This window comes from Tenebrio molitor, chromosome 1 (assembly GCF_963966145.1).
Source record: "Tenebrio molitor chromosome 1, icTenMoli1.1, whole genome shotgun sequence".
Classification (NCBI taxonomy): domain Eukaryota; kingdom Metazoa; phylum Arthropoda; class Insecta; order Coleoptera; family Tenebrionidae; genus Tenebrio; species Tenebrio molitor.
The window spans coordinates 35,291,276-35,317,793 of NC_091046.1; the positions used below are offsets into that span (position 1 = coordinate 35,291,276).

At 34.1% G+C, this 26,518-nt stretch overlaps 1 protein-coding gene across 4 annotated transcripts in view; it reads left to right on the forward strand.

Annotated features, from left to right (window-relative positions):
- Nucleotides 1-26,518, forward strand: part of LOC138138891 (follistatin-related protein 5-like) — a 178,482-nt gene that overhangs the window by 149,469 nt on the left and 2,495 nt on the right. For all 4 annotated transcript variants that reach the window (XM_069059371.1, XM_069060951.1, XM_069060125.1 and 1 more), the window contains 11 exons: nt 453-525; nt 4,598-4,813; nt 5,540-5,700; nt 6,843-6,986; nt 7,047-7,181; nt 7,876-8,008; nt 8,065-8,349; nt 8,403-8,500; nt 19,515-19,656; nt 19,713-19,766; nt 19,836-19,957. In XM_069059371.1, coding sequence (XP_068915472.1) covers nt 453-525; nt 4,598-4,813; nt 5,540-5,700; nt 6,843-6,986; nt 7,047-7,181; nt 7,876-8,008; nt 8,065-8,349; nt 8,403-8,500; nt 19,515-19,656; nt 19,713-19,766; nt 19,836-19,957 — 1,563 coding nt within the window. The remainder of the gene's footprint in view (nt 1-452; nt 526-4,597; nt 4,814-5,539; nt 5,701-6,842; nt 6,987-7,046; nt 7,182-7,875; nt 8,009-8,064; nt 8,350-8,402; nt 8,501-19,514; nt 19,657-19,712; nt 19,767-19,835; nt 19,958-26,518) is intronic.

Here is a 26,518-nt window from a genome sequence, read left to right on the forward strand (position 1 = left end):
AATTCTTTGCAGATTAAAACGAAATTACTGCATTCGTCAAAAATATTTTCGGCTCCAAATAGGTATCGTACGGCAAAAGGAAAGGAACAGGAAATTGCGTTTCTGCTGCTCCGACTCTTACACAAAAATTGTATTGAATTTCAAAGTGTTTCGTTAGTTTTATTGTAGAAGATATGAAATTCGCGGTACCTAATCAAACTTAAATTGTAAAAGTAATTTAAAAATACCTTGTCACGTAAACAACACGAATCTGCTTTCCCGATAAAAGTGGTATTTTTAGTTCTTAAAAGAGTTATCATACATCATATATCCTTGTCCCGTTAAAAGCCCTCTTTTAAATCATTTCAACCACTCAAGATTTCTTGTTTTTGGGCTGTCACTATGTCATTAATTTTGTTTTATGATATCTTTCGTAGTCACACATTACTATGGTTTTTTCTTTATTCTTGCAGAGATCAAGACATCACAGAGACTCGGTTACATCTGACAGCCCGCAAACAACACATATCACATTACTGGAAACAAGTAAGTTGTTTATTTAATTACGCTTATCTGTGGGATTAAATTAAGAAGTTTCAAATTTTAATTTTGGTTGCTTAAAACTTGATTATTAAGTACTATGCAAAGATTCTGTACACATTATCAATCACAATTATTTTTTTAGGCACGTTTAATGAAAACGGCAATTTTACGTACTCACAAGTGGACGAAAAGTAACTCTTTTTCGGACGCTGACTGTGGCGCCATATCTGTTGGTCTGTTTAGTACGTTAGCAACGAAACCGACAAAACCGATAATTATCCTGTCACCATAAATTATGTAAATAAGTAATCGTATTGCAAATAGTAAATTTCTAGTTTTGTTGGCAAGCTAATAACAAATACTATTTAAAAAATTGTTAATATCTATTAATAAATACAGATACAGTAAAAAGAGATCAATAGAAGAAATTTTGGAAATGTTATAATCGACTGCCTGCTTTCATATCTTCAATGCAGGAACACACAAAAACAACTCCGTTTAAGAATACAAATTCTACCAAAAAAAATCTACTGTGGGCGTACTGTGACTGTATTGGAACACTGACAGTTGAAGACCAAAGAATTGCAGATTCTACACGAACATCTTCGCATGAATAGTTCAATGCAAATTGAGTGCCGAAGTTGCTTTTAGTATGAAGGAAATGTCGCATCAAACTTTTGTCTCTTTGCAAAAGCCGAGAAAATGTTATTGTATTCAGTTACCCGCGGGGAAATTGTCACACCTATGGCGTCATCCGGTTCACTACGTCCCAAGAAAGCTAAAGTGATACTGTAATCCTAAGTGGAGATCAAGCTCAGGATTTTTCCAAATTCTGCGAAAATTGTTCTGATTAATACTTAACACTGCTATTACCGGAGATTATTACACTTCCTTAATGAAGTAAGTCAAGCCATGAACATTTAGAAGTTTCATTCTAAACTATGGCTCAGGTAACTAAATTATCCAACTTACAAGCTTGTCTTGGTCTTTGGTAACTACTACTCGTTCTTGAACTTGAAATTTGATCCCCAAAGTGCAATATGCAGAATGGAAATGTAAATTAACCCCTACAAGAAATGTGTTGTAATGAAGGTAGATCATCTGAAAAATACAAAAGAAAAATCCGAATTAGGCCTAAAATTTTTGTATTTTACTAGATACGTATTTCAAGCCGCCTACCCATTTATGACATCACTTTCGATATTGCAATGGTTTTCACTCCAAGCCATTTAAAACACACATCTGACACACAGTACCTAATTTTAAATAAAATCTTCTGGTTTAGTAGATTGCTCGAGTAAAAAAAATGTAGGTACTTATACCCCGCCAGTGACGATAAATTAGTTAAATTTAAAAATGATAACCAACATCATTTCATTATATTACTCTATTTATAAAATTTAAACATCTAAGTAAAGAATATTCGTTTTCATCAATAATATACAGCAACATATACTGTATGTTTCAAAAAATATATGATAAAGAATGGATGTGAAAAATATGTAATTTAAAATTACATATGTATTTAAAAACATTGGTTTAAATTGAATAATCCTACCATAAATGTTATTGTTACGATATTGGTCATGAACGAAGATCAAAAATGGTTTTGATTTAAGAACGGTTCCTAGATGAATGAGTAATCGTTACCAATATTTGACCGAGCCGCGATTACATCCAGTCCAAAAAAAAGCACGGTAATTCAAAATTCCAAGTTAGGTTATGTAAATCTTAGGGCCGGTTGCACCAACGCCAGTTAAAGTTAACCGTGGGTTAAAATGATTCGTTACTTTAGTTACCTATTGTTATAACAATGTTTTCGTATATTTTAATCTGTAGTTAACTTTAACTCACGTTGGTGCAACCGGCCCATAGTCTAAAAAACGCCGTTGCTATAGTCCATTTTTTTATTATAGTCCGATGAGCTTAGTCCGAATCAAGAAGTCGACATGACCTGCGTCTGCTTTCGACATTTGACAGCAGTGCATGGTTCTACCAATATTTGAAAATTTATTTAGGCAACATGAGACAGATATTGTGTTCTTTCGTGCTTTCTTGGTGTTTCTGCAAATTCATTCCTCCGTTTTAATTTTATTTTTCAAAAAACCGCTCCCTTCAGAACGCTTTTGATCAACTAATAGGTCAGATATATTAAAAATTGTTGAAAACAACACTAAACAACCACGTTTAGACTGTCTTTCTTTCTTCCTAGATTTTGTTTCGGCAACGCCATGAACACAAAACAACTCTCTAGGAATTAGTTCACCCCCTTACCTGTTAACTTCCAGTCTTGCAAGTTTCCAAATTCGGTAAAAGGATCTGTCCACATGCTTTTCGTTGGCAAAAGACGGAGGACATTTCAAGCAAAATTAAACAAAATTATCACAAATAACGTGGTTAAAACGTAACCTAAAAATTTGACGTCGCTAGTGGAATAAACGTACAATTCGCGTCTTGCTCTAATCGCACATGCTAAAGCGAGATGCATAGTGGGACACGCTTAATACAATACGTACAAGAATTCAATAGTTTGTTTACATTATGTTGAAAAGAGATAGCAATATGACAGTTGCTCTGCTTTTTAATTGATACATCGGACTATAATTAAAAAATGGACTATATTAATTATTTTACCAACACATGCGATCAACCAATTCTTGTTGAGTTAACACCGTGAGATCGAAAAAAAAAAATTAGAGTTGGCTGTGACCAAGAATTTCAGTTGGCAATTCATTAAAATTTCAATTATCAGTGTCTGTCTTAAACGTTAGGTTAGTGATTTTGAGAACGTTGAAATCTTGATTTTCATAAAGGTGTGCATTATGTGTGACCTGTCGGTTGTAAAATAATCATTTGGAGCTCCAATCGTATTTACGAACTAGAGTAGCTAAATGTTCGAAATATCTGCCTTCAGCTTCCAAACATAATGCCACTCTCTTCGCTTCATGTTTTCAAACGACCTTCGCAAAGTCGGGACCGGGGACATCAATTAAATTGCAGTTATCAGTAATTACTTGCACTAATTCGGGAATTGTGCCAGGCCTGTTTTTGAAGACGTTGTTTTTCAGGTATGGAAGGTATCAAGGTATCAAGGCAAGTTGTTGATAAGTGTCTTGAAAGTCCGGGATGACAGTTACTATTGTAATTAATGACATCTGATAACATTGAACATTGAACATTGAACATGAACTAAATTTTTACGTGCTGCCAACTGAAGTGTATTAATCATGGCCATCTCGATTTTTTTTTATTTTCGATCGTACGGTACCTAATCAATGATATAATGAAAATAAGTATAAAAAGAACCGTAGAGGGTTGATATTTTTGAGTAAATGGTGTTTTGTTGTTATACATAAAACATAAAACAACGCTTTTTCATTTTTTAAAAATGAGTTTCAATGTTAAATCGACGCTGAACAGAACTGATTCTTCAGTGTCTGTCCCAGAGTCGCTAAGAATGAATTCAGTTGAATTCATTATATTCAATCTTCTTCTTTTTACAGTGCTCAAGACTGCCATAGTTTTGTGCAAGACTTTTTATCTATAAATTAACTTTCGTTACAAACGAATACTGCTTCGTTAAAAAATTATACATTTTCAAAACACATTTACATACTTGGTTAAATAATGCAAAAAAAAATTGTCAAGAGATTTGTCTTGTAAGAGAAAAATTCTTTTATAAATCTTGTGTGTTACGCTTATAGAACAGCAAATTTTATGGATGAAACGGTTTCAATAAAATGTAAAGAGCCAAGTCAACTCATAACTTAGCACGTAGCCATAATAATATTCTATATATTTCTACTTAAATCTTGAGAGATTTGAACCGATACTCGCTTTACGATCCCCGGATTAATAGAAAATCCCTTCTTTTCCATTTGATCAAAGCTTGCGTGACTACTCCAGTTACTCGGCTCTATCTATTTAAGGGATATGACTCAAACTACTCAGTTAAATAGACAAGAATAGTGATTTAGAAGTCATAAGCGGGTTTTATTGTCTCGGTGATCAATTTTACAGCTTGAATAGTGTCAACATAAATCATGATGGTAGTGTTATAATTATATTGTTCCAGATCCCTGCCTGGTGCATTATTGTATGAAGGGTCGGGAATGCGTCGTGGAAAATGGGGAAGCCACGTGCGTCTGTCAACGGCAATGCGCCGTACATCGGAGGTTGGTCTGTGGTTCAGATGGCCACGTTTATCCCAACCACTGTGAATTACACAGAGCTTCCTGCATGACCGCCACTGATATAACTGTGGAAAGAGGGGTGCACTGCATCAAACACGGTAATTCATCAACTAAACGGAGTTTTTTGTATCACGTTTATTCTGTCACTGCACAAAAAACAATCAAAACAACAACATACAAAATAACGAAGGAATGCGAGTGAAATTAAAAGTTACACGAAAGAATATTTTAGAGTTTTTTTACGTCTAACACTGGTTGAGATATTTAATTTTTGACGAAACGAATCCACCCTTATCGATTGCTGAGAAAATTGTAGGTACCTACTTCTGAATTATAAAGTGAGTCCACTAAATCATGTGGTATTGTTTCCATGCATTTTTAATGGCAGCAGTTAGGTCTCCTACGATTTGCTGCTGCTGTAGGTAAATATAAACCTTCTTCCTGAAATCAAGATATTGTTGCAATGTGTATAATGGGTTGCGGCAAAAAGATACTCAGAAATACCCCTCTCGTGAATAACCCTGTATTTATTACACATATTCAAATGGAAACAAAACAAACAAAATGCAATCTCAGATTGTAGCTTTCCAATTAGCACGTTCATCTACATTCTCGTTATTCAGTTTTTTGTTAATTGTTAACTAAAACACATTAGAAGTACGCCGTGTTTATAGCTTAACACAACACTGTTAACACGAAATGATTTAATCGCCCTAGAAACCGCCGCCAGCCTTCGTTCGTTAAAGTAATTTATAATAATGCATGTAGATTAAAGGGTGGTAGATAACTGGCGCTTACGATGCTCTACATAGGACAATTTACAGGAAAGGGTTGGGCTCCATCGGTGCAGCACACAAACTTATATTTCAATCAGTTCGCCACAGCAGTCCCGGAACAGGAAACCCACGACGCCACAACGGGAACTTATACACAAAGCATTCCGGAGGCCGTGCAAGTCACACCGACCAAAGATAGCATCCTCGGTGTAAGTTGAACGCCAATTCGGTTTTGAAGGTTTTAAAGGTTTTCATATTTCTGGTTATGATTTATTTCTAAATTTTACTACAGTTTTTACCTGGTCTGTTTATACTTCCTTAATAATTCAAGTAAGTAGAAAAGTTGCTAGAAACGTTCATATGGTTAATTTTAATTTAAATCCTAACTAAAGGGAATTAAAAATTTAATTTTTCCTCACGGATCTAAGACTGTTGCTTGTAAAATGTACATTTATGGAAAATTTGTATGAAATCAAGTCAACAAGCAAAAAATAAGGACTTTTTTTTCACCCATCATAATTATCACGAGTGATAATGAGCCCGGCGAAATTGAAAATGCAACCCACAATACATTTCCAAAGTGAACGTGGTTATTTTAAATATCGTATTGTTTAAAAATGAAATTATGAATTCATGCTGGCTTTGCTTTCAATAATTTTATTTTTCCTACTACGTATCTAGAAAGTTTCATCTACTGTCCTAGCAACACACTTGTATTCGAAAGTGAAACCTATCTTGCGTGTGGTTGCTAGCTACGAAAGTAAATTACTTACCATGTTTACAAAAACATGTTCAATTCTTGCGCTGTAACGGAATTCTAATTTTAAAAAACAAATATTTTATAACGTTCTACCTATATTGATTGTGTTTTTAAATTTTCAAACCTCAGAATTTTTAAATTAAATTTTTAAATCGAGGAAAAATTGAGATGGAATACTTTACGAGTACAAGGGATGTTATAATTAATAGAAATTCACCAACATTAATATAAACCGCTGGAGCAGTTTAATGTAGTGCTTAAAATATTTTAGGAGGAATATTGCGTGGGTGCAGTCGCTACCGCTCATAAATATTCAGATCACAAGCTAGTGGGTGATAAAGCAATTTGTGTGGAGGATATTATAAGTTTGGCGACTTTAAAAAGCACTGTAAATTCATTTTTAAAAACGTTAAAAATAGTCGACCTTTTCAAAAATACCTTCTTATACGCGACCTTCCCCAAACTTTAAATAACAGACTATAGGTTGAGAAACACTCCCCTTTATTGATAGTTAAAAAAAAAATCCATTCTTACTTAAACCGACGACAATAACGATCCGTTAGCGAGGATGAATGTCGAACGTCTTTTCAGTCAACTCCCGAATCTGTTTCTTCCGCGTCAAAGACGGAAGACTCGAGCTACATGGAAAATGAAATCGACTACGGCAGAGAGAAGGAAGATGGGGTGCTCTACGACAAAGAAGATTGTTCCATGCAGGAGTACGAAATAATGAAAGTAAGCCCTGCCGTCAAACAATATACTGGCTTTTTTCACCAACAGCTAAATTGTTTTTAGGATAATTTATTGCTGTACAACCATGCCAGACTGACGTCACAGAGCAATCATAACAAAGATTACTTGGTTTCCATTATGTTTTCCCATTATGACAGCAACAACAATGGTAACCTGGAGGCGACCGAATTAAACGAGGTACAGCATAGCACAATAGTTCCGACGATAATATCATTATCTTGTAATATATTTTGTTGGGAGCAAATCCATTCGAGATTAATTCGCGCTTCTAGCCTAATTTTAATTAAATTCTCACCTAAGATACGGCAGTTCTCAAGGCGTCATCGCACAATGTAATGTATGAATATATTAAGCGAGTTACAGCATGAAAATTACAAATTTCAATTAGAGGCTTAACAGATTCAAAAATTATATTAGCTTGTTGGGAAACCTGCGGTACATTCCACATCAAAGACACACGAAAATAAAGGATCGTTCATCACCACCGTAAACTTGTCAGAGTTGCAAGGAACAGGCAATAATAGAAGGACGAGGCCAAATTATTTTCAAGCGTTTTGCTTTTAGAACCACAAATTGTCTTCAGATTTGGTAAACACTACAATTTCGTTTCTTGAGTGAACGATTTTTGCAAAATGTCAATTTACATTCTATAACAGTTTAAGGAGAACATAATTTGTTCACTAAAATATGTGCAACTAATCTTTTACAGTTAGTTAGTACAAGAATCGTATTCAAATAGTCTTTTATTTATTTTTTGATCTAAAACTGAAAACGAAGGTTATTTGTCTGTTTTACTTTACAAGTGCTTTCCTATTTATTGCCTTTCAAAAATTTCAACTACTTCTTGTAACATTTCGAGGATTCGCTGCAGATCGCCGCCCAAGAGCGTCTGGATAGCTTGAGCCCCGGCTGTTCTCTTTCGAACATGATCCAATACGACGACACAGACCACGACGGCAAATTGAGCATAAACGAATTCTACGTGGCTTTTAGCAAATTGTACAGTAAGTAAAACTGACTGGTCTCGGGAAGCGGGAAAAAATGACACCTTGTCACACAGGTGTATCGGTCGTATCCCTGGATAAGGCCCTGGAAACCAACCGCGTCAGTGCCAGGGTGGGCGATAACGTGGAAATCAAGTGTGACGTTACTGGTTCGCCGGTGCCGCCGATCGTTTGGAGACGCAATCAGCTGGATCTGTCCACTTTAAATGAAGAAGAAATACGTGTGTTCAGCGATGGCAGCCTCTACTTAACCAGGATACAGCTCCAGCACGCCGGAAATTACACCTGCCATGCTCAAAGGAACAAAGACGTTGTTCAGACGCACATCCTCACTGTTCATAGTAAGTGCACAATAATTGGTCTTTAGAATTGTTTAATAGACCGAAATTTATAGCTGTGCCAGAAGTGCACGTCACACCCAGGATTCAGTCCAAAAGACCCGGAGAAGATGCGACGATGCTGTGCCATGTGGCCGGAGAACCGTTTCCAAAGGTAATATTACTAATTACGTTTTAATTCGTAATTTTACTTTATAATGCAAAAAATTACACTTAATGATAATAATAAAGACAAATTATAGAATCAGTGAGTTAGAAAATCCATTAAAAGCAACACAAAACAAACAATTGTAGAAACCAAGGCTGTACACTCATTAACTTCTACGACACTCGTTATTGTTGCAGTAAATTAACTCTTAGTAAATAACTTTTTCCGTTACCAACAACGTAAATGAACCTTGAATCTGTAGCAACTGAAAGCTATTGGTACCTTTCAGTTTTTAGCAACATTGAAGGTAAAATTACAATTGAAAAAGATAATTTTTTATGATCAAAATTTCGTTTTCTTAGTTTCTTCTTTACGAAGTGAGAACAACACACTTCCCACTTGTATTGATGGAATTCTTTTTTTATTAGAGTGCGAGTGATTTTCGTTTACTTCTTTTTGTTCAGTTGCCAACATTGCAGCACTGTTATTTGAACCTATATTTTTATTGTACAATATCTTCTTACCACTTTCTAGTTTATTGCTGATAGATTCATCTACGTAACTTTCTGCAATCGACGAGGACTTGCAGCCCCCATGTCTCGTAAGTGCTAAAGTAATTAGCTAACAAGCGGTGAAACAGCCTGTGTATAAATCAAATTCTGATAAATTCAAAGACTCCAGTTCTTGATCGAATCTTTGGGATTCCACAAGTGCACGATTGTCAACTGGCTGATTACAACATTTTTTCGAACCGTATCTTCAACAGAAACGAGAAATGTTGGTTATTTTTCGATTCAAAATATTTTCCAAACGTCTACATATCCTTGATAACTTCTTCTTTCAATTATAAAAACACATTCAGCGTCGTTTATGGTTTCTGGTATTTTTACCGTAACGAATTTTCCATCATCAGTGATATCACTTCTGTGAAAAATTGTATGCCTAATATCTTTTCTGTTAAGAGTTTTAGACTATTAGGGACGATATTATAATTTTTTTCTTTTCAAATAACCCATTAGTTTTGGAAATTTAGAAATATTATATCTACATTTTCTTTGACGTTGATGGTCGGCTTTAACACAGAGTAATGGCATTATGATGTGGCTGATGCTTTCAGTCTTTCTGACTGTGCCAGCATGTACGTCAGCGTCACCTTTCAAATATCTAACATCTTCTTGTCTTGAGGACTTACTAAACGTTTCGTGAATAACTTTTTCTTGACTTAGTATGCAAGAGATCTAAACATGCAATTTCTGCAGCTTCTACATTAATTTTTTAATTTTATATCGTTTTTTGCAATAAATAACATATGCAGGTGTCAAAATTAAAATTTTAAGAGGAAAAGGAAAAAAGTGTCCAAGTAAAAGGTTCCTAGTTCCTTATGTCGATAATTTGTGTAAGATTCCATTTTAATTTAGAAAATTCAGACTTGAGCGACAATGCGTGACAGGTGAAAAAATAAAATTCACCTTTTATTATCGTTGCTAAGCAACCAGAACTACATTATCAATCACCTTGAATTCAGTAGCGTACCTACTTGAAATTTCCACCAATTTTTTAAATATTTTCATCTCTAAAACGAAGACTTTTATTTTTTTTAAATGCCTTCTACCCATCGTCACTAATTATTGCCAAATTTTTTTGTGTACGTGTATTTCAAAAACATTTTGTATGAGGAAATTTGTGATGTTTGTTATTGTTTGTTTCTAAAGATCGGGTGTTCATTTAAATTTCCGGTCAAAGTTGGCGTTGAAGAGTTGATTATGAATGCACCATTCGTGTAAAGACGTAAGATTTAAAGGGCATGGGTCACTTGCGCGCCGCGGTCAGAAAAATCTACGGGTGGGCTTAATCCTACAGGACAGTTGCGCGCCAAGTAGTAATAGGCTTTTGGTCAGTAGCGCGCGGCGGTCAGTTTACCTGCGAATCCCACCTAGGTAACAGATTTATATAAAACACTGAATGTTAGGGGAAATATTTATATTATTTCTTGCTATATTGGTAACAAACACTTTTTACAAAATCAAATCGGTAGATAGCATTATTCTTACATGTAGAACTTAATTAAATTGGTTACATATTTGTAACGCTTTCTATACATATTTCGAATTTCAACTATCCCACCTCCACCCGGCGGCACGGCAATTTTGCCGGAGTACATACACTATTACGGATATTACTATCAAGTAATAGTGCAGTGCTTATCAACATAATTACCGGCGTCTTGCCTCCGCATTTTGACTTTGTTGTGTATTATGTTCTGTGTCAATGTTAAGGAACTTCCTCACGATGTGACATGAGTATAATAATATACCTTTTTGAATTTCAACTACCAATGTGTTATCTAAATCCAGAATTTTTAAATTTTTAAAAAGAGATTGCGGTACTATTCCCGTTGCTGAAATTACAAGTGGTAAAATCGAAATTTTTTCTAAACACCAAAGATTTCTCATAGCAACGGACAGCTCTAAATATTTATTAATTTTTGTGTTATATGTCTGTGTTTTATTATGTGAATTTGGAACAGCTATATCTAAAAGATATGCCTGCTTTTGTTGTTTATTTAAAATAATAATGTCTGGTCTGTTATGCTTAATATGAATGTCAGTTAAAATTGTTCTATCAAAATATAACTTGTAACTGTCATTTTCCAAACAACTTTCTGGTGTATAACTATAATGTGGTTGTGTATTCTTTAATAAATTGAATTTAACAGCTAAATTCATGTGTATAATTTTAGCGAATATATCGTGTCGTTTTTTATATTCGCTTTGAGCCAAAACGGTGCAAGAAGAAATAATGTGTTCAATTGTTTCCCCTTCAGTTCCGCAAATCCTACATTTATCAATTATCGATTGTAAACCGCATATGTGTTTTTTATAATTTCTTGTATTTATAACACGATCTTGTATTGCAAATATAAAACCCTCAGTCTCAGGATGAATATTTGATTTCTTAAGCCATGCATGAGATGCCTGAATATTAACTTCTGGTTGTTCCAGTTCTTTAAAGTATCTCCCATGTAAAGACTTCTGTTTTATATTTGCTATTGTGTCAGGTATATTTGGCTTAACAATGTCTGAAATTATATTATCACTTAAATTTAAAGGTGTGTAGCCTTTATCGGCTGAAACCAAAGCATTGAAAAAGGTGTTATCACGAGCTCTATTGAGGAAATAATTTTTTAGTGAAGCAATTTGATTTTTTAGCAGTATTTCTAGATTTGAAAAACCCCTACCACCGTTTTCGCGTGGTAAATTAAATCTTTCAATAGCAGATTTAGGATGGTGTTTACTAAATTTGGTAAAAAGAACTCTAGTTTTAATGTTTATGTTCTGTAAATTAGTTTTGGACCATTTTATAACACCGAAAGAATAGGTCAGTAATGGAACAGCATATGTATTAACTGCTTTAATTAAATTATTACCATTTAATTTTGATTTTAAAATAGATTTAATTCTTAAATAAAATTGCTTTTCTAAATTTTCTTTTATAATTGAATGTTGAATATGATTTGATTGATTAATACCTAAATATTTATAAAATTCTCCTTTATTTAAATTTTTAATGATTTCTCCTTCTTGAGTTATATATTCTAAATGTTCGTAATGACCGCGACATATTGATTGCATTTTACACTTATCAATACCAAAACTCATCCCAATATCATTTGAGAAATTTTCAGTTATTGTTAGTAAAGATAAAATGTGATTCTTTTTTGATGCATAAAGTTTTATGTCATCCATATAGAGAAGGTGATTTAATTTGGATAGTGTGGTATTATTAAGTCTAATATTGAAACCATATCCAGTGCTATTTAATAGATTTGTCAAAGGATTAATGGCTAGACAAAACCATAAAGGACTTAAAGAATCTCCTTGATAAATCCCCCGTTTAATTTGAATAGGCTCGAATTTTATTTATTGTATTTATCCACCCCCTGAAGATTTTCTCAAATTTCAGAATTCTACAAAACAACCCGACTTTACCTACAGATTTTACTAAGAATAGCAAAATGAAAAGAAACATGTGCAGTGCAAAGGGCAATAAGTAGTCCTACCTGTTTAACGGTATAGCTGTATTTTAATATCTCTCATTTGCGCGCAAGTGTCCTGTACCTTTTGAGGCCGTCAAACTTCTAGCAAAGGGTAAACTGACCGCGGCGCGCTACTGACCAACACCCAGATTTAAACAGCTGATCCGTGATCCGTAATCCGTAGTGCGATCACAATCGAATCTTCAACGCCTATTTTGCCGGAAATTTAAATGAACACCCGATAGCTAATAACAACTGACCTGACAACCGACCCAGCTCGCTAAAAATTTCTAATTCAAGTGTTTATATGGGGTGTGTCAAAATGAAGGTACACAATTTAGGGTAATCATGGAACCTGAAGAATTTTTTTTTCGTTAACGCGAAAGAGCTTTTAGAAACTACCTATAAAACTAAATGATCCTGTTATTGATGTGGGTATTTACATAATTATTGTATGTGTCAACTTTCAAAGGTGCCCTTAACAGATATCCAAAAATTCCTTTTGCGAATACGTTTGAAATCCATTTCTTCGTCAGTGTTAAATATGATGAAATTTACAACATTGCTAACATATCATAGCAACGAAAAAAAAAACACCTTTATAAAATAAATGTCAATTAAATTGTGACAGTTTCCAAATTGTTTTCAAAATGAGTTTTACCGCAGATGATTATTGTAATGAATGTGCTCTTGGTGCCGCAGAAAACAACGCGGCATTTAGCTGCACAAACATGCACCCTGCGTTTTCCTAACGGAAGGCATCCCAGTGTGAATGTTAATACCTAGGCGTTTTGACCAACAACTGAGAAAAAAAAATGTAACCATGACAACTAGGTACATACGGTAGTTTTTAGTTACCTATTGCGCTGCTGCCATTTTCATTTTCACTTTCTGAGAGTATTTTCTTTAACTGAAAGCTGCAGAACAGTTTTTGGTACACAATCGAAGTCTACGTTATGCTATGCTACGCTACTAAAACCCCTCTCCATTCTTTTTGACACACCCGATATAAACGTTTACATATTTTTTGAATCATTTTTGCCTCGATATTAAATCCTTTTCCTGTCAGAAAAAACAGGATCAACGATTTGGAATGTGAGGACTTAATATTTTCGGAATAAAGTAGTCATATTAAAAATCTTTCTCGATGTTGTGGTTTAAATAGCTATTTTTGATAACGTAACGTACCTTTTAACTTCAGTCACAATTTCACATCATTCGAAGTGTCAGCTTTTAACTTTGATACAAGCTTGTAGACGCCGTTTCCACTTATCTATCGAGACACGCACATCAAGAGATATCGACCCTACACATTTTAATAAATCTCGCCTGATATGCTCAATATTTTTATATGAGGTACATACCATGAACGACCTGCTCCAGAACTGACCACAGTTTATACAAAGTGATCAAAAAGAAAACAAATCAGAGCAGGCGTTGCAAATTATTATCGGTAATGTCGTAGTGGAATTCTATACAAATAAGCGTTCAATGTATGGGCGTAGACAATTTGTGATCTCAAACGGTACTTTATAATAAATCATACCTCATAAATTTTAGACATTATAATTATAATTGTGCATTTTATTATTATTATCTGATAATGGATAAATTTTCAAAATAAACAAGAGTAACATTTTACATTGGTAATAATGGGCAATTTTTAATTTATCAGCTTTATTGTCAAACGCGACACCACTGGTATAGTCCAATTTTTACCCTTTTGAGGTGACGTCACGATTTCCTTCCTCGCTTTCTCTTTATTGAAACGACAGAAACAGAAAAAAACAAAAAAAAGGCACGTTTATTTATTGATGGTCACTTTGAGGTTATTTTATGCTCCTGTCAAATTGACAATTTTTAATTTCTTTTACTTATTACATTGATTACAAACATAACCTTTCGAAGCAATTGTCAACAAATTTGACACATTTATAGTTATTTATGATCTATTCAAATTTGTTTCTGGTCCTAGCTCAAACATACGTAAAGTTACTAGATAATGACGTCATCGCAAAAGGGTACAAAATAGACTATAAGCAGATTTTTTATTTTTCGTTGAAATGTCAAACAATCGTCAATTTCCAAACAACCTTGAAAAAAGTTTTCGATTTAGGCAGTTTACGGACATTTCCTGTAATTGTAAGCAACAGTTGTCCCAGAATAAGTAGTAAAATGAGTTTTACCATTGAAGATAAAGCATTAATTTATTAACAATAAGTGAATTAATAATAGATGTTTCGAAAGGTAGGGGACCAATAAAACGACTGTGTATAGCAAGTATACGTATGTAGGTATACGATCAAGCTAAGAAAGACGTTTCGATCAAACAAAAGATGAGGCACCACTCTTAACTTAATTTGTTTTCTTGTTGATCACCTTGTAGTTCCAAAGAATGCAGGTCAGGTCAGGTAAGGTCAGGAAACCAGGTCCTAAAAACCAGTCTTCAATCGAATGTAGAACATTTATGGCCAATTTTCGGTTTTACTTTTACAAGATACAATTCTGATACAAGTGCCGACGTTTTCACTTACTTTTTGGAACAATAAAGTTCTGTCATGTCATCTTCAAAATACACTCCAACAATCTCGATTGGTGCAGGATGAAGAGCACACTCGACCTTTGATACGTATTTTCGCTTTTACAGGAAAATTTTTCATCTGTAAATACTCGTAATTTTACTTGATGTCCATGGTCCACCGTTGGGGACATTTGAGCTTCCATTTTCTCTTAAGACGTGAGGAGTTGACCACTAAATTAACTCCAAGTTTCAAATTATCGTTGAGCAAGCGTAACCTATATATCTGTGGCGGTCCTGAAAAAGTTGGTAAGTCAAATAATTTCAAAAATGAGTTAACGATGTTTACACCTTAATAATAAATCATGGAGTTAAATAATTCAGATTTTCACAGTTTAAAATTTACTTATATTGAAAGCAAGTACAGGTAGAAAGAAGTTTCTATTTAATTACAGGATTTTAGGAATGATGTGGAATTTTGAATCGTTGCCCTGAAAAATTAACATTTTCGACTTACCTACTTTTTCACGACCGCCACAGATATTTTCGCAACCTACATTTCACTTTGCATAATATTCTGTTTTCGTCATTTCCGCTTCTCAAACAGCGTTAACCATTTCTGTAATTAATGCTATTTGTGGACTTCCATTCCGTGGAATGTGATCTAAAGTTGAGATTCAGTTATATCTCTTTTAATATACAGAGTTATTCACGTCAGATGACGAGACTGACCAGGTAAAAATGCAACCCAAACTACATTTATTTTTACAGATCATACATTGTATTTTGGTATTTAAAAATTAACTCAAGAATCCAAGAAGGTATTCTATTAGTTTAAAAAGTATATCTGTCAATGGCAATGGCATTTTTCGTTCATATTTAGTATTTGAAAATGTTTTCGAACGATGACAGAACCGACATTATCCTACTTACCCATTACTTTTGTGATTTTAATAGGTAGGTATTTAATAGAGAGGAATTTTTCTGTCAGAACTTGACATTCATTAGGCTGACGTTTAAAGCTATCTATGTTTTATGTGCATTATGATGGGGTAATGGGGATCGGGATAGCTTTATAAATCGTATTTTGGGTTGCATTTTTACCTGTTCAGGCTCGTCATCTTACATGAATAATCCTGTATATTTTTTCATTTCTACTAATATCGTGCGTCCATTTAAATTTATCCACAAAATTGGCACTGGAGAGTCGATTGAGAACGCACCACTCGTGTAAAAGCATAAGATTTAAACAGCTGATTCGTAATCCATTATCCATATAGTGCGTTCACAATCGAGTCTTCATCGCCAACTTTGAGGATACATTTAAATGAACGGACGATATTGGAATTTAAAATGTCGTCTGAGGACATCCACACTTCCATTTCTTCTCTTCTCACGCTCTTTGGTAATTGTTTACTTTAGCTACTTGTGGAATTTTCCCGTTTTTTCTGGCCAGACACCCTTAGGGCGTCCTCCTACATCGTTTCCTACCACTAAAACCTTGTGCAAATGCCCTTGTTTTTCTCTCCTGTTGTGTTTCAAGGTCGCATCAATGTCTAGTAAGCATAACTAAAGGGCAAGGAAAATTCATTTGCACAAGGTTTAAGTGGTGGGAAACGATGTAGGAGGACGCCCTAAGGCTGTCTAGTCAGAAAAAACGCGAAAATTACACAAGTAGGTAAAGTAAACAATTACCCGCTCTTTTGCTGATTACCCCTTTCCTAATTTTACTTTCTTAAAAACAATCAGGTCTTGTAGAATAGAACTTGTTAATTTTTTGTGTACTAATCTAATAGGCTGTAATTTCTAAAAATAATTGTAATTAACTAAAATTTAATATTATTAGCAAGACCGTGATTAAAATAATTTTGGACATTAAATTAAGGGCCAGTTTATAGAAGCGGAATTAAGTTAATCGTAATAAAATGCGAGATTAACTGAACACGTGATCAGATTGAACCAATCGAAGTTTCGGATTCATGGGTTAATCGCGCATTAAAATTTAATTCGAATTAAATATTTAATTCTCTTTCTATAAATTGGCCCTAAGGGCCGGTTTTTCAATCGATGATTAATTTTTGATTAAGGTTTAATTTGTAATTAACACAATGTTACCGTTTTTCAACCTATGATTAACAAAAAAGTTCATGTTAATTCTTGATTAACTTATTATTAAAATAGTAAAACCATGAGCAAAGAATAATGATGATATTTATGACGTTAATGCTTATAGTAGTGATGAAGAGCCACGAAGGCCAAAAACTATACGCTTTAGGCCCAATCACTTCGAAGAATGGGACCAAAAAGATTTTTTTAGTCGCTTTCGTTTGTCTCCGCGAACAGTAGAAAGATTGTTAGAAGAAATAAAAGAAGCTATTTCCTATCAAACTAACCGATGAGTGTTGTGGAGTAGTCTGCATCAAATTCAGGGGTTAAAATACCAGCAAATTTTTAATTTCAGAAATGACTGTCTATCGCCTCAAAATCAGTTGCTTTTTAGTCTGCGATTTTATGCAATAGGAGCGTGGTTGGAGACTTGTGGTGTACACACGTAGAGCTCTAGCGGCGTTGCGTCCAAATTATATTAAAATCCCCCCAAACCGAAATGAAATTAACGAATGTAAACAAAAGTTTTTTATAGTACTTCTAGAAATAAGCGAGAACAGAGTCAATTGCTTTATGGATGTAATTATCCTTGGTAAAATGGTCAGAGATTGATACCCAACTGTTAGGGCACAATAAAAGCAATTGACTCTGTTCTCACTTATTTCTCTTTAACATAGCAAGATTTCCTAATTGTATTATAGGGGCATAGACTGTAGAAATACAATCAGTAGGTGGAGAAAATGCGGAAATTAGGATGAATCAAAATTACAAATTTGGGTCATTGTTTACTTTACCTAGGTATTTGTGGAATTTTCGCGTTTTTTCTGGCTAGACAGCCGCAGGGCGTTCTCCTACATCGTTTCCCAGACTCAAACCTTGTGCAAATGAATTTTCCTTGCCCTTTAGACATTGATCAATGATCATTGATGCGACCTTGAAACACAACAAGAAAGAAAAACAAGGGCATTTGCACAAGGTTTGAGTGGTGGGAAACGATGTAGGAGGACTCCCTAAGGGTGTCCACGAGTAGCTAAAGTAAACAATTACCTAAATTTGAAATTGTTACAAATCACAAACCACCAAGTTGTCAAATTTGACAGAAAAGTTAATACCAACGTAACAAACTATCAGTTAATTTTTAATTAGCTAATCATAATTGAATTTTGGTTTGAAAAACGCTATCCATGATTAATTTGAAATTAATCAAGAAGTAATGATTAGCTAATCAAAATGTTAATCATCGATTGAAAACAAACGAGAATAAATTAGGTTAAAAACAATGTATCACTTTTTATCTACTATCTCAATACATAATTTCAAACTTTATGACATTATGACGTAATCTCGATGTCCGAGGAAATACTTTCTTAGTCTGTGTCGTCTGTAACATCTATATTTTCGCAGTGGTGACAAAAGCATAGGAGAAATAAAAAATATCTCCAGTCTACTACTTTATTATTTTTTCTCATTTACTAATTATATATTTATGATAATAATTGATAATAGAGAAAACTTTGGACGATAATCGCACCGTCACTTCATATTATGACACTTGATGAACTGTCTAACGAAATTGTAGGTCATCTGGTATCGTAATAATTTATAACACGTTACAATACTCGAATAATTATCGTAAATAACTATTAAAAATTATTAATGTATGGCAAACCGCAAAACCATAAACAAAAACGAAAATATCTTTTCATTTGGTAGTTATTTCAAACAGACGTGGTCCCGCCGGAGTGAACCATCAATTTATTTCTCGTTTGATGTATGGAACATGAATATGCTGAATCAAAACTTATCAATAACCGAACTACGAGTATATTCTCTCTGTCCCAGAACTCATCGTTTAAGCAAAAATTCAATCAGTTTTTGACCTCGTTCCCTAATATTAAAAATTCCCTTTAAATCAAAAAACATCTTACAACTAGGTTTCACGCATAACATAATTAACCTTTCTTTAACAAACATTTATTTTTTGGTAAATACTTTTCTAATTAAAATTACAAATTCTTCAGGGAAATCATAACTTTTTGTCTAATAATTCAAATTTAAAAAAATAACGGTAAAAAATCAAAGAAAATAAGTTCTCACCGGTTCTCACTTGTTTATTTTTATTTTGTTTTTAGAAAATAACCAAATATGTGCCAAAGTAGGTATCTAAAAATTTAATTAATGCCAAAATAATGTGGCCTTTTAGTTTTCGGTAATCTGAAATTATAATATTCTTTTATGTGAAGTTACGGGATTTAGCGAGCTTCTGATTTAATAAAAATAGAACTTGGTATCCCGCCCTAAGTGATCCCCTCGGTTAGATGTTCGCGTAAAGTTTTATAGTTTACGGAAATTAATTTCAGGTAGAGTGGCTGAAAAACGATGAGACCCTGAGGCTGGAAAATCCAAGAAAATACCAAGTAGTTGGTAATGGGACTGCCTTGAAAATAAGGAACATCGCCTTCGCTGATACGGGAGCTTACATGTGCCAAGCAACTAGTATAGGTAATAAAGCCAGCCTCATTTATATTCCACGTCCTGAGGATAATTTTTTTTCGAAGGTGGATTAACCAGAGACATAAGTTCTTTAGTCGTGCAAGAACAGCCGACTCCCAGTAAGTAGAGCGAAAATGATTCAGCAAATGTAATAAATAAGTATGTAAATGATGAAAATTTGATTTCAGCTTCGCCTAACGAAGAGCGTCGCTTTTTCGCATTTCACGATTGGGGGGTGTCAGTGTATGAGCCATCGACTTGCCGACTTTACCACAGGATTCAATCTACCGACATCATTCCCGGTACTCAGGTAATTTTTCAGTGTAGAACTTTATTTAACATCCCGCCACCTCCTTTCAGTCCTATTCCGACTGATTTTCTAAGTAAAAGCGAATTCAACAAGCGGATCTTTACGACTGCTTAAATTAAAGAAACAGATTTAGTGGAACAATGAATAACAATCGCGACGAACCAGCGGAGAGATAAAAATCCCGAAACAGCATTTGCAACGCTGCGTTCGAATACGGAATATCGAATTTTGCCCGTGAAATTTCAAATACTCCTAATTTATTCAGTAAGGGGGTTTCGGCGAAACCTGTGATCTCTGAAAATTTACGTAGTGGACGTAATTTAAGTCAGAATAAAAATACATAAATAAGGTTTTTATCAGAATTATTACTCGAACGTTACAACGTGCCTGAAAATTTCAAATCTGATTGTCGACGAAGTTTGCTGAAGATTCAGTCAAACGCTTCGAAATGTAGATTCCGAAGCCACGCCATGATGCAAAAATCTCTTTAGCGAATTGTTTCTGGTTTTAAAACAACTTTTACATTTCAAATGACTTACTTAAGTTAATTTTAAATTTTGTAAAAAATAATATCTTATGTTGTAACTTTCATTAAGTTAGGACTTGTTTACATTTACTTGTAATATTTATAATATTACATGTGGTTACAAAAAGGAATTAAATCTAAATTTTATAAACGTGAAATTTTAGTAAAGTTAGTTATGATGAACAATTCAAATTTGAAAGTTTTTAACACCTACCTTTCAACAAACTTCAAATACTCGGAGAAAATTTAAATCTACCTAAAACGTCTAAAATCAATAACACGTATAAAGTTCGGAAGAGGGAAAATAAATTAACGTTCGTGAAATTTTGTTACATTAAACAAGTTGGAAATTACAAGATTTCTCTTTGGTAGCGGTCAGTTCCGCATGTTCCATATGAGAAAGATTAGAAAATTGGGTTTCATATCATCATGTTAAGGTTCTATCTTAATAACGGGTTTTTGCTTCCAAAAACTTCACGAGAAAATTAGAACACTGTAAGTATTAATGAAACGATCCGGGTCTACAATAGCCATTGTTTTTCTTCCGCGGCCTGGATCTAAGCATCTGCTATCTCGCCCTATTTTGCTGTGATCGTTCCCCTTTAGGTTAACTTGAACTTATGATAACTTCTTCTAACCTCAAGTGATTCCGTGAACGTCCTCATATAAATTGTTCAACAGAAGTCTCATCAATTTTGATTTTTATCAATACAGCTACAAAGAAACTATCAAACTATAAACTACAATTGTTTACTGTGTACGTTCGAACAATCGATTCCGCACACTTTAAGGATTAACACAAAACCTTTATCCTAGAAATAATTCTGAATATTAATCGAAATAAATTAATACATTTAATCAGTAATAATATTTCCGTAAATTAGGTATTTTATGTACTATGGCGGACAATAAATTTAGGCCGGCAAATTTCTGACATTTCAAAAAAGTCAATGCAAGCGACCATTTATTGTCATTATGACTGATGCGTCAGTTTGTCAAACTGAAGGTTTTCCAGCTGTTTAGCGTTTCCTTCGCCGTTTTCGTAACTTACAGATCACGACGCACTAGCATAACTGATTTGTAGTAGCACTTCTCTCTGGTGCACGCTTCTTTTCCCAATTTTAATTTTGATTATCGCTGTCACGATGACAAGAATGACAAAAATCGAAAATGAGGTTAGTTGAACATAATGCCAGCTTCACATTTTAATGTCAAGATTGTCAAGCCAATGACAGGCCGGCCTAAATTTATTGTCCGCCATAGTACTATGCCGTCATTGGCCATCATTGTCTGTCAATTAAAAAAAAAAAAATTTGTAATCCGTACTTTATTGTCATCATGATTACCGTTTTGATTATGAACATTATTTTTTGGGTGGTAAATTTCAAAACTCAAAATTATTTTGTCATTTCTACTACACAGAACGTTTACCTCAAGTTATCTATGTACCATTGCTCTAATTTTGTTTATTCATGTCGGATTTTTGGAATATCTGAGCTTCAAACTTTAAATTGATTGTCAAAATGATAGGAATCGAAAGTGGGGTTACGATTCCTAAAGGTTTATTTACACCTTACTTGGATGTCAAGAAAGTGACGGCCAAAATTTTTTGTCTCATCACATGACAAGTTTATGTCATCAGATCACTTTGCGGACATAAAACGGCATATTATGCACTAGTACAAGAAAGTAGAAAATCGGCCGATGACCAATCTCCAGTAGTTACCACAGTAATTGTTAATTGTAATTGTTCGTGACGATATTTTTATAAACAGAAGTCGTACATAAAGCTTTGTATGTAATTCTTACGTAATTATGGTTTATGGACTTGTCTTATTTAATAGCATCGCTCGCAAGTTCGCTCGGTCATAAACTATAGGGCTCGTCCATAAAGACCTACATACAGGGTGTTTTCGAAGTTGAGGGGTTCCTTGTAACACGAGATACTATACATTATTCTTAAGAATTTTAGCCTAAATCTTCTTAGTAAAATGTTTGTATTAAGGGAGATAATTGATTGTATATTTTTATTGTTTTCTAAAATTTTGAGTCCGGCCATGTCTATTTCTCCGCTGTCCTAGATTAATAATAACTTACGTGGCCCAGGATGGTGTCTTTCTGGAAATCGCTCTGCGTACTCTCTGGACGCCGCAGCTGCATTCTGATAACGTGATAACATTGCCCATGCATTAGCAACATATCTGTGAGGTCATTATTTTCGTAATGATAAAGCCATTCCGACTAATTAGATGACAACTCTGACAGTATTTTTGATTAACGTCCATGCTCATTTGATTTTTTTTTGTCAATTCTAATTTCTAAGAAATCAGCGCAAATTTGAGCAGGACCGGTTTCAAAACTTTCAAAAAAATTAACTTATTGTATCTTCATTGTCGTACACATTTTACTAAGGTGATTTTGGCTAAAACTCTTTAGAACAACGCATACTAGCACATGTTAAAAGGAACACCTCAACTTCGAAAACACCCTGTATATATTTTTTTTGTACATATTTGTTATCAGCTTGCCATTAAAACTAGACATTTACCATTTGCAATACAATTACTTATTTACATAATTTATGGTGACAGAACAATTATCGGTTTTGTCGGGTTCGTTGCTAACTTACTAAACAGACCACCAGATGGCGCCACGGTCATCGTCCGAAAAAGAGTTACTTTTCGTCCGCTTGTGAGTACGTAAATTTACCGTTTTTATTAAGGGTGCCTAAAATAGTTATTTGTATAGCAAGGCTGCGAAATCCTACTTTGACGAACCGAGACAAGACAATCTCGAGGTCGTCAAAGAATTTCGTAGCCAAGGTGTACACAACATTTTGTGTGCAACCCGAAAATGAACAAGTAAAATTTCCTTCACTGTCAATAAAAATAAACCGGTTTCAGAAATTTCAAAAAAATTAATTTATTGTATCTTCATTGCCGTACACATTTTACTAAGGTGACTTTGGCTAAAACTCTTTAGAACAACGCATACTATCACAGGTTAAAAGGAACACCTCAACTTCGAAAACACCCTGTATATTATGTAGGTACTGTGGCGGACAAAAAATTTTGAACGAACAAATTTTGGCATATCAAAAAATGTCATTGTAAGCTGCCCTTTACTGTTATTATGACGTTTATAAATTAAATCGAAAAATTGACGCTTTGAAGTAAACGTCTATCAAGTTTATAATAATAATTTAGTGATACCTACAATGCCAGCCGTATCTGAATTTACTAAAACCAAAATAGTAACCGGGGTATGTCGTATGGGCAAATTTCGACGAATTTAGGGTTATCGAAGAGCACTATCCATGCCATTATGCGGAAGTGGCAACACACTGGGACGGTTGTTCGGCGTCCAGGTTCTGGAAGAAGGCGGGTGTCTTCCGTGGAACAGAACGAGGCACCCCCGAACTATCACCGAAATCTGTGCCTGTGCAATAAGTTAGGAAAAGTGATTTTTTTCCTTACGAGATGCGGGATTTTTAATCGAGACGAAGTCGAGATTAAAAACGCGTCGAGTACGGAAAAAACACTTTTCCTACGAATTGCACACATGATTTTTTCTACTGGAGTTTGGAAAATACATAAAATTTGGATATTTTTAATATACTATTAATTATTTCTAAATTAAAAAGCGAAATCAAAATTGTTCTGCTTTCGTTACCATAGAGAAACAATTTATTAATGAAAAATTGTGAAGGCGTTTAAGCTTTTGTCTCAATTAAATACCAGTTTTTACGTTACGTATCCCAGGAGACGACCAATATTGAACTTTTAGTGTTGAAATATTATTTCCGCCCATAGTAGGAAATTTTTCACTTTTCCTAACTCAAATTAGTATTACAATGTTGAAGTTTTCCAAACTCTAGTAGAAAAAGTTTTTTTTATTTTAAACTTTTAATTTTAAGTTTAATAAATAAATGTTATAATTTGTTAGTATTGTGAATTGATCTCTACTTTGAATTTCATCTATGATGAAGACATTCCTGATTTTGTGTTGATGCTAAACCTCTAAGAACTAGATAGGTACGTATCTACATTCTACACCACTCGATAGCCTAGGGGCTGCGGCGACTTTCGCAATTTCGACGGCAAAGACGAAACGATTAAGATTCATCCACGTTCACCATTCGTGAGCCAACATAGGCACACCAAATTTTTTGTGTTAATCTATAATTGACTAATCTGTCACTGGTGACATGACAAGAAAGGCAAAAATAAAAAATGAGGTTAGTTGACCATAAAGCCAGTTTTACATTTATATGTCAAAGGAATAACAAGTCGTTCAAAAATTTTTGTCCGCCATAGTACTTATAACATAAATAGCCAATAAATATTGGTCATTTGAGTAACCTCTAAATTTACAGCGAGAATATAATTCATGTGTCACGTGATCCAATTTTTACGATTTTAATTGGCTGAAATAGGGTAGTAGAGCAAGAGCATATCGCAACGATAAATTGAAAAAGAAGAATCTTACCTTACACCTTATTTTGGTCCATTTGCAACGTAACGGTATTATTTATCAAATTTGACAGCTATAAATGTTTCTTCAAATTGCGCGATGATAAGCTGAAAAGGTGCACTAATCGTTGGGACGATGTTGCTGTTAAAAAGAAGCAATCAGTTAGTCGCTACCAAAAAATACTCTTATTAAAAAGCAAACCCAGCGGGTCTGTTTACGGATTTAAATGTTTTTCATTTATACATTCGTTATATTCTTTCATTAAATATCGAGCGATCAAATTAATTTGTAATCGAGTCATCCATGGATTTGAATCCGTATGTCTTTTGCGATTGATATGGCGAGATCTAACCTGTGTTTCCAGCTGTGTTGATTGGAACGTGGAGTTCAAGTAACGACATACGATTTCGGATTCGGATAACGCGATTATAAATTAATTTAATCGCTGTTTATATGACTAATAAATCGATGATATAACTCGTGAAACCGGAGCAACAAATTCAACTCGTTCTGCAGGCTCGCTAAATCTGCAGCTCAATCTCACTCGTTGATATCATCGACGAGAATTATTCCACTTGATATACAAGGTATTTCACGAGTGATAATGAGTCCGACGAAATTAAAAATGCAACTCACAATACATTTCCAAAGTTAACGTGGATATTTGTTTTTTGATTTAAAAAACATAAAACATTGTTAGCTGTGCAGTTTCATAAATTTTGACACAAACGTCATTCGCTTGGTTAAATGAAATTGTGAAAAAACGAAAAGTTTTTTGGAAAATGTTTATTGTCTGCATAAACGCGGAACGGCAGGGGCATTTTTATTACATTCGCCATAAATCAGAATCATGTCTGTTTTCTCATCAAATACATTTTAATCGTCGCATTTTAACTTTTTCGTAAATGTCAGTTATGACTTATGAGTTATGACAAATTAAATTAATGGAAGCAAAGCCATCATGGATTCATAATTTCAGTTTAAAACAATACGATATTTAAAATAGTCACGTTAACTTTGGAAATGTATTGTGGGTTGCATTTTCAATTGCTCCGGGCTCATTATCAAGCAAACGCATTTTTAATAACGTGACAATTGCGTTCTAACAACTGTAGCAACACGTACTCGTATAATATAATATATTTAATTAAATACCTACATTCATTTAGTTTCCTTCCTACCATCGTATGTTTATACATATAAAATAATCTAGTCAAATGCCAGTCGTGCTTTAAATTATTAACGATTAATTTACTTAAACTTGTTGCACAGCAACTCAAGTCTTACAAATTTGACAACAATGGACACTCTTTTCGTTGTTATCCAAGTTATCGTAAATGAGTCAATAAACTCAAAACTCTTATGATGTTATTACAGGCTATTTATGCAAATATCTGTAATATTTTTCATCTGTTTCTTTAAAAAAAAAATGTCCGATCAGATCGCTGTCAAATTTGCATTTTAAGCCCATTAAAATGAATATTAATGCACTAGTGCACTAATAACCGCTGTGCCGCTGTCACTTATTGCTTGTCGTTGGCCGAAAATTCACATCTGGCAGC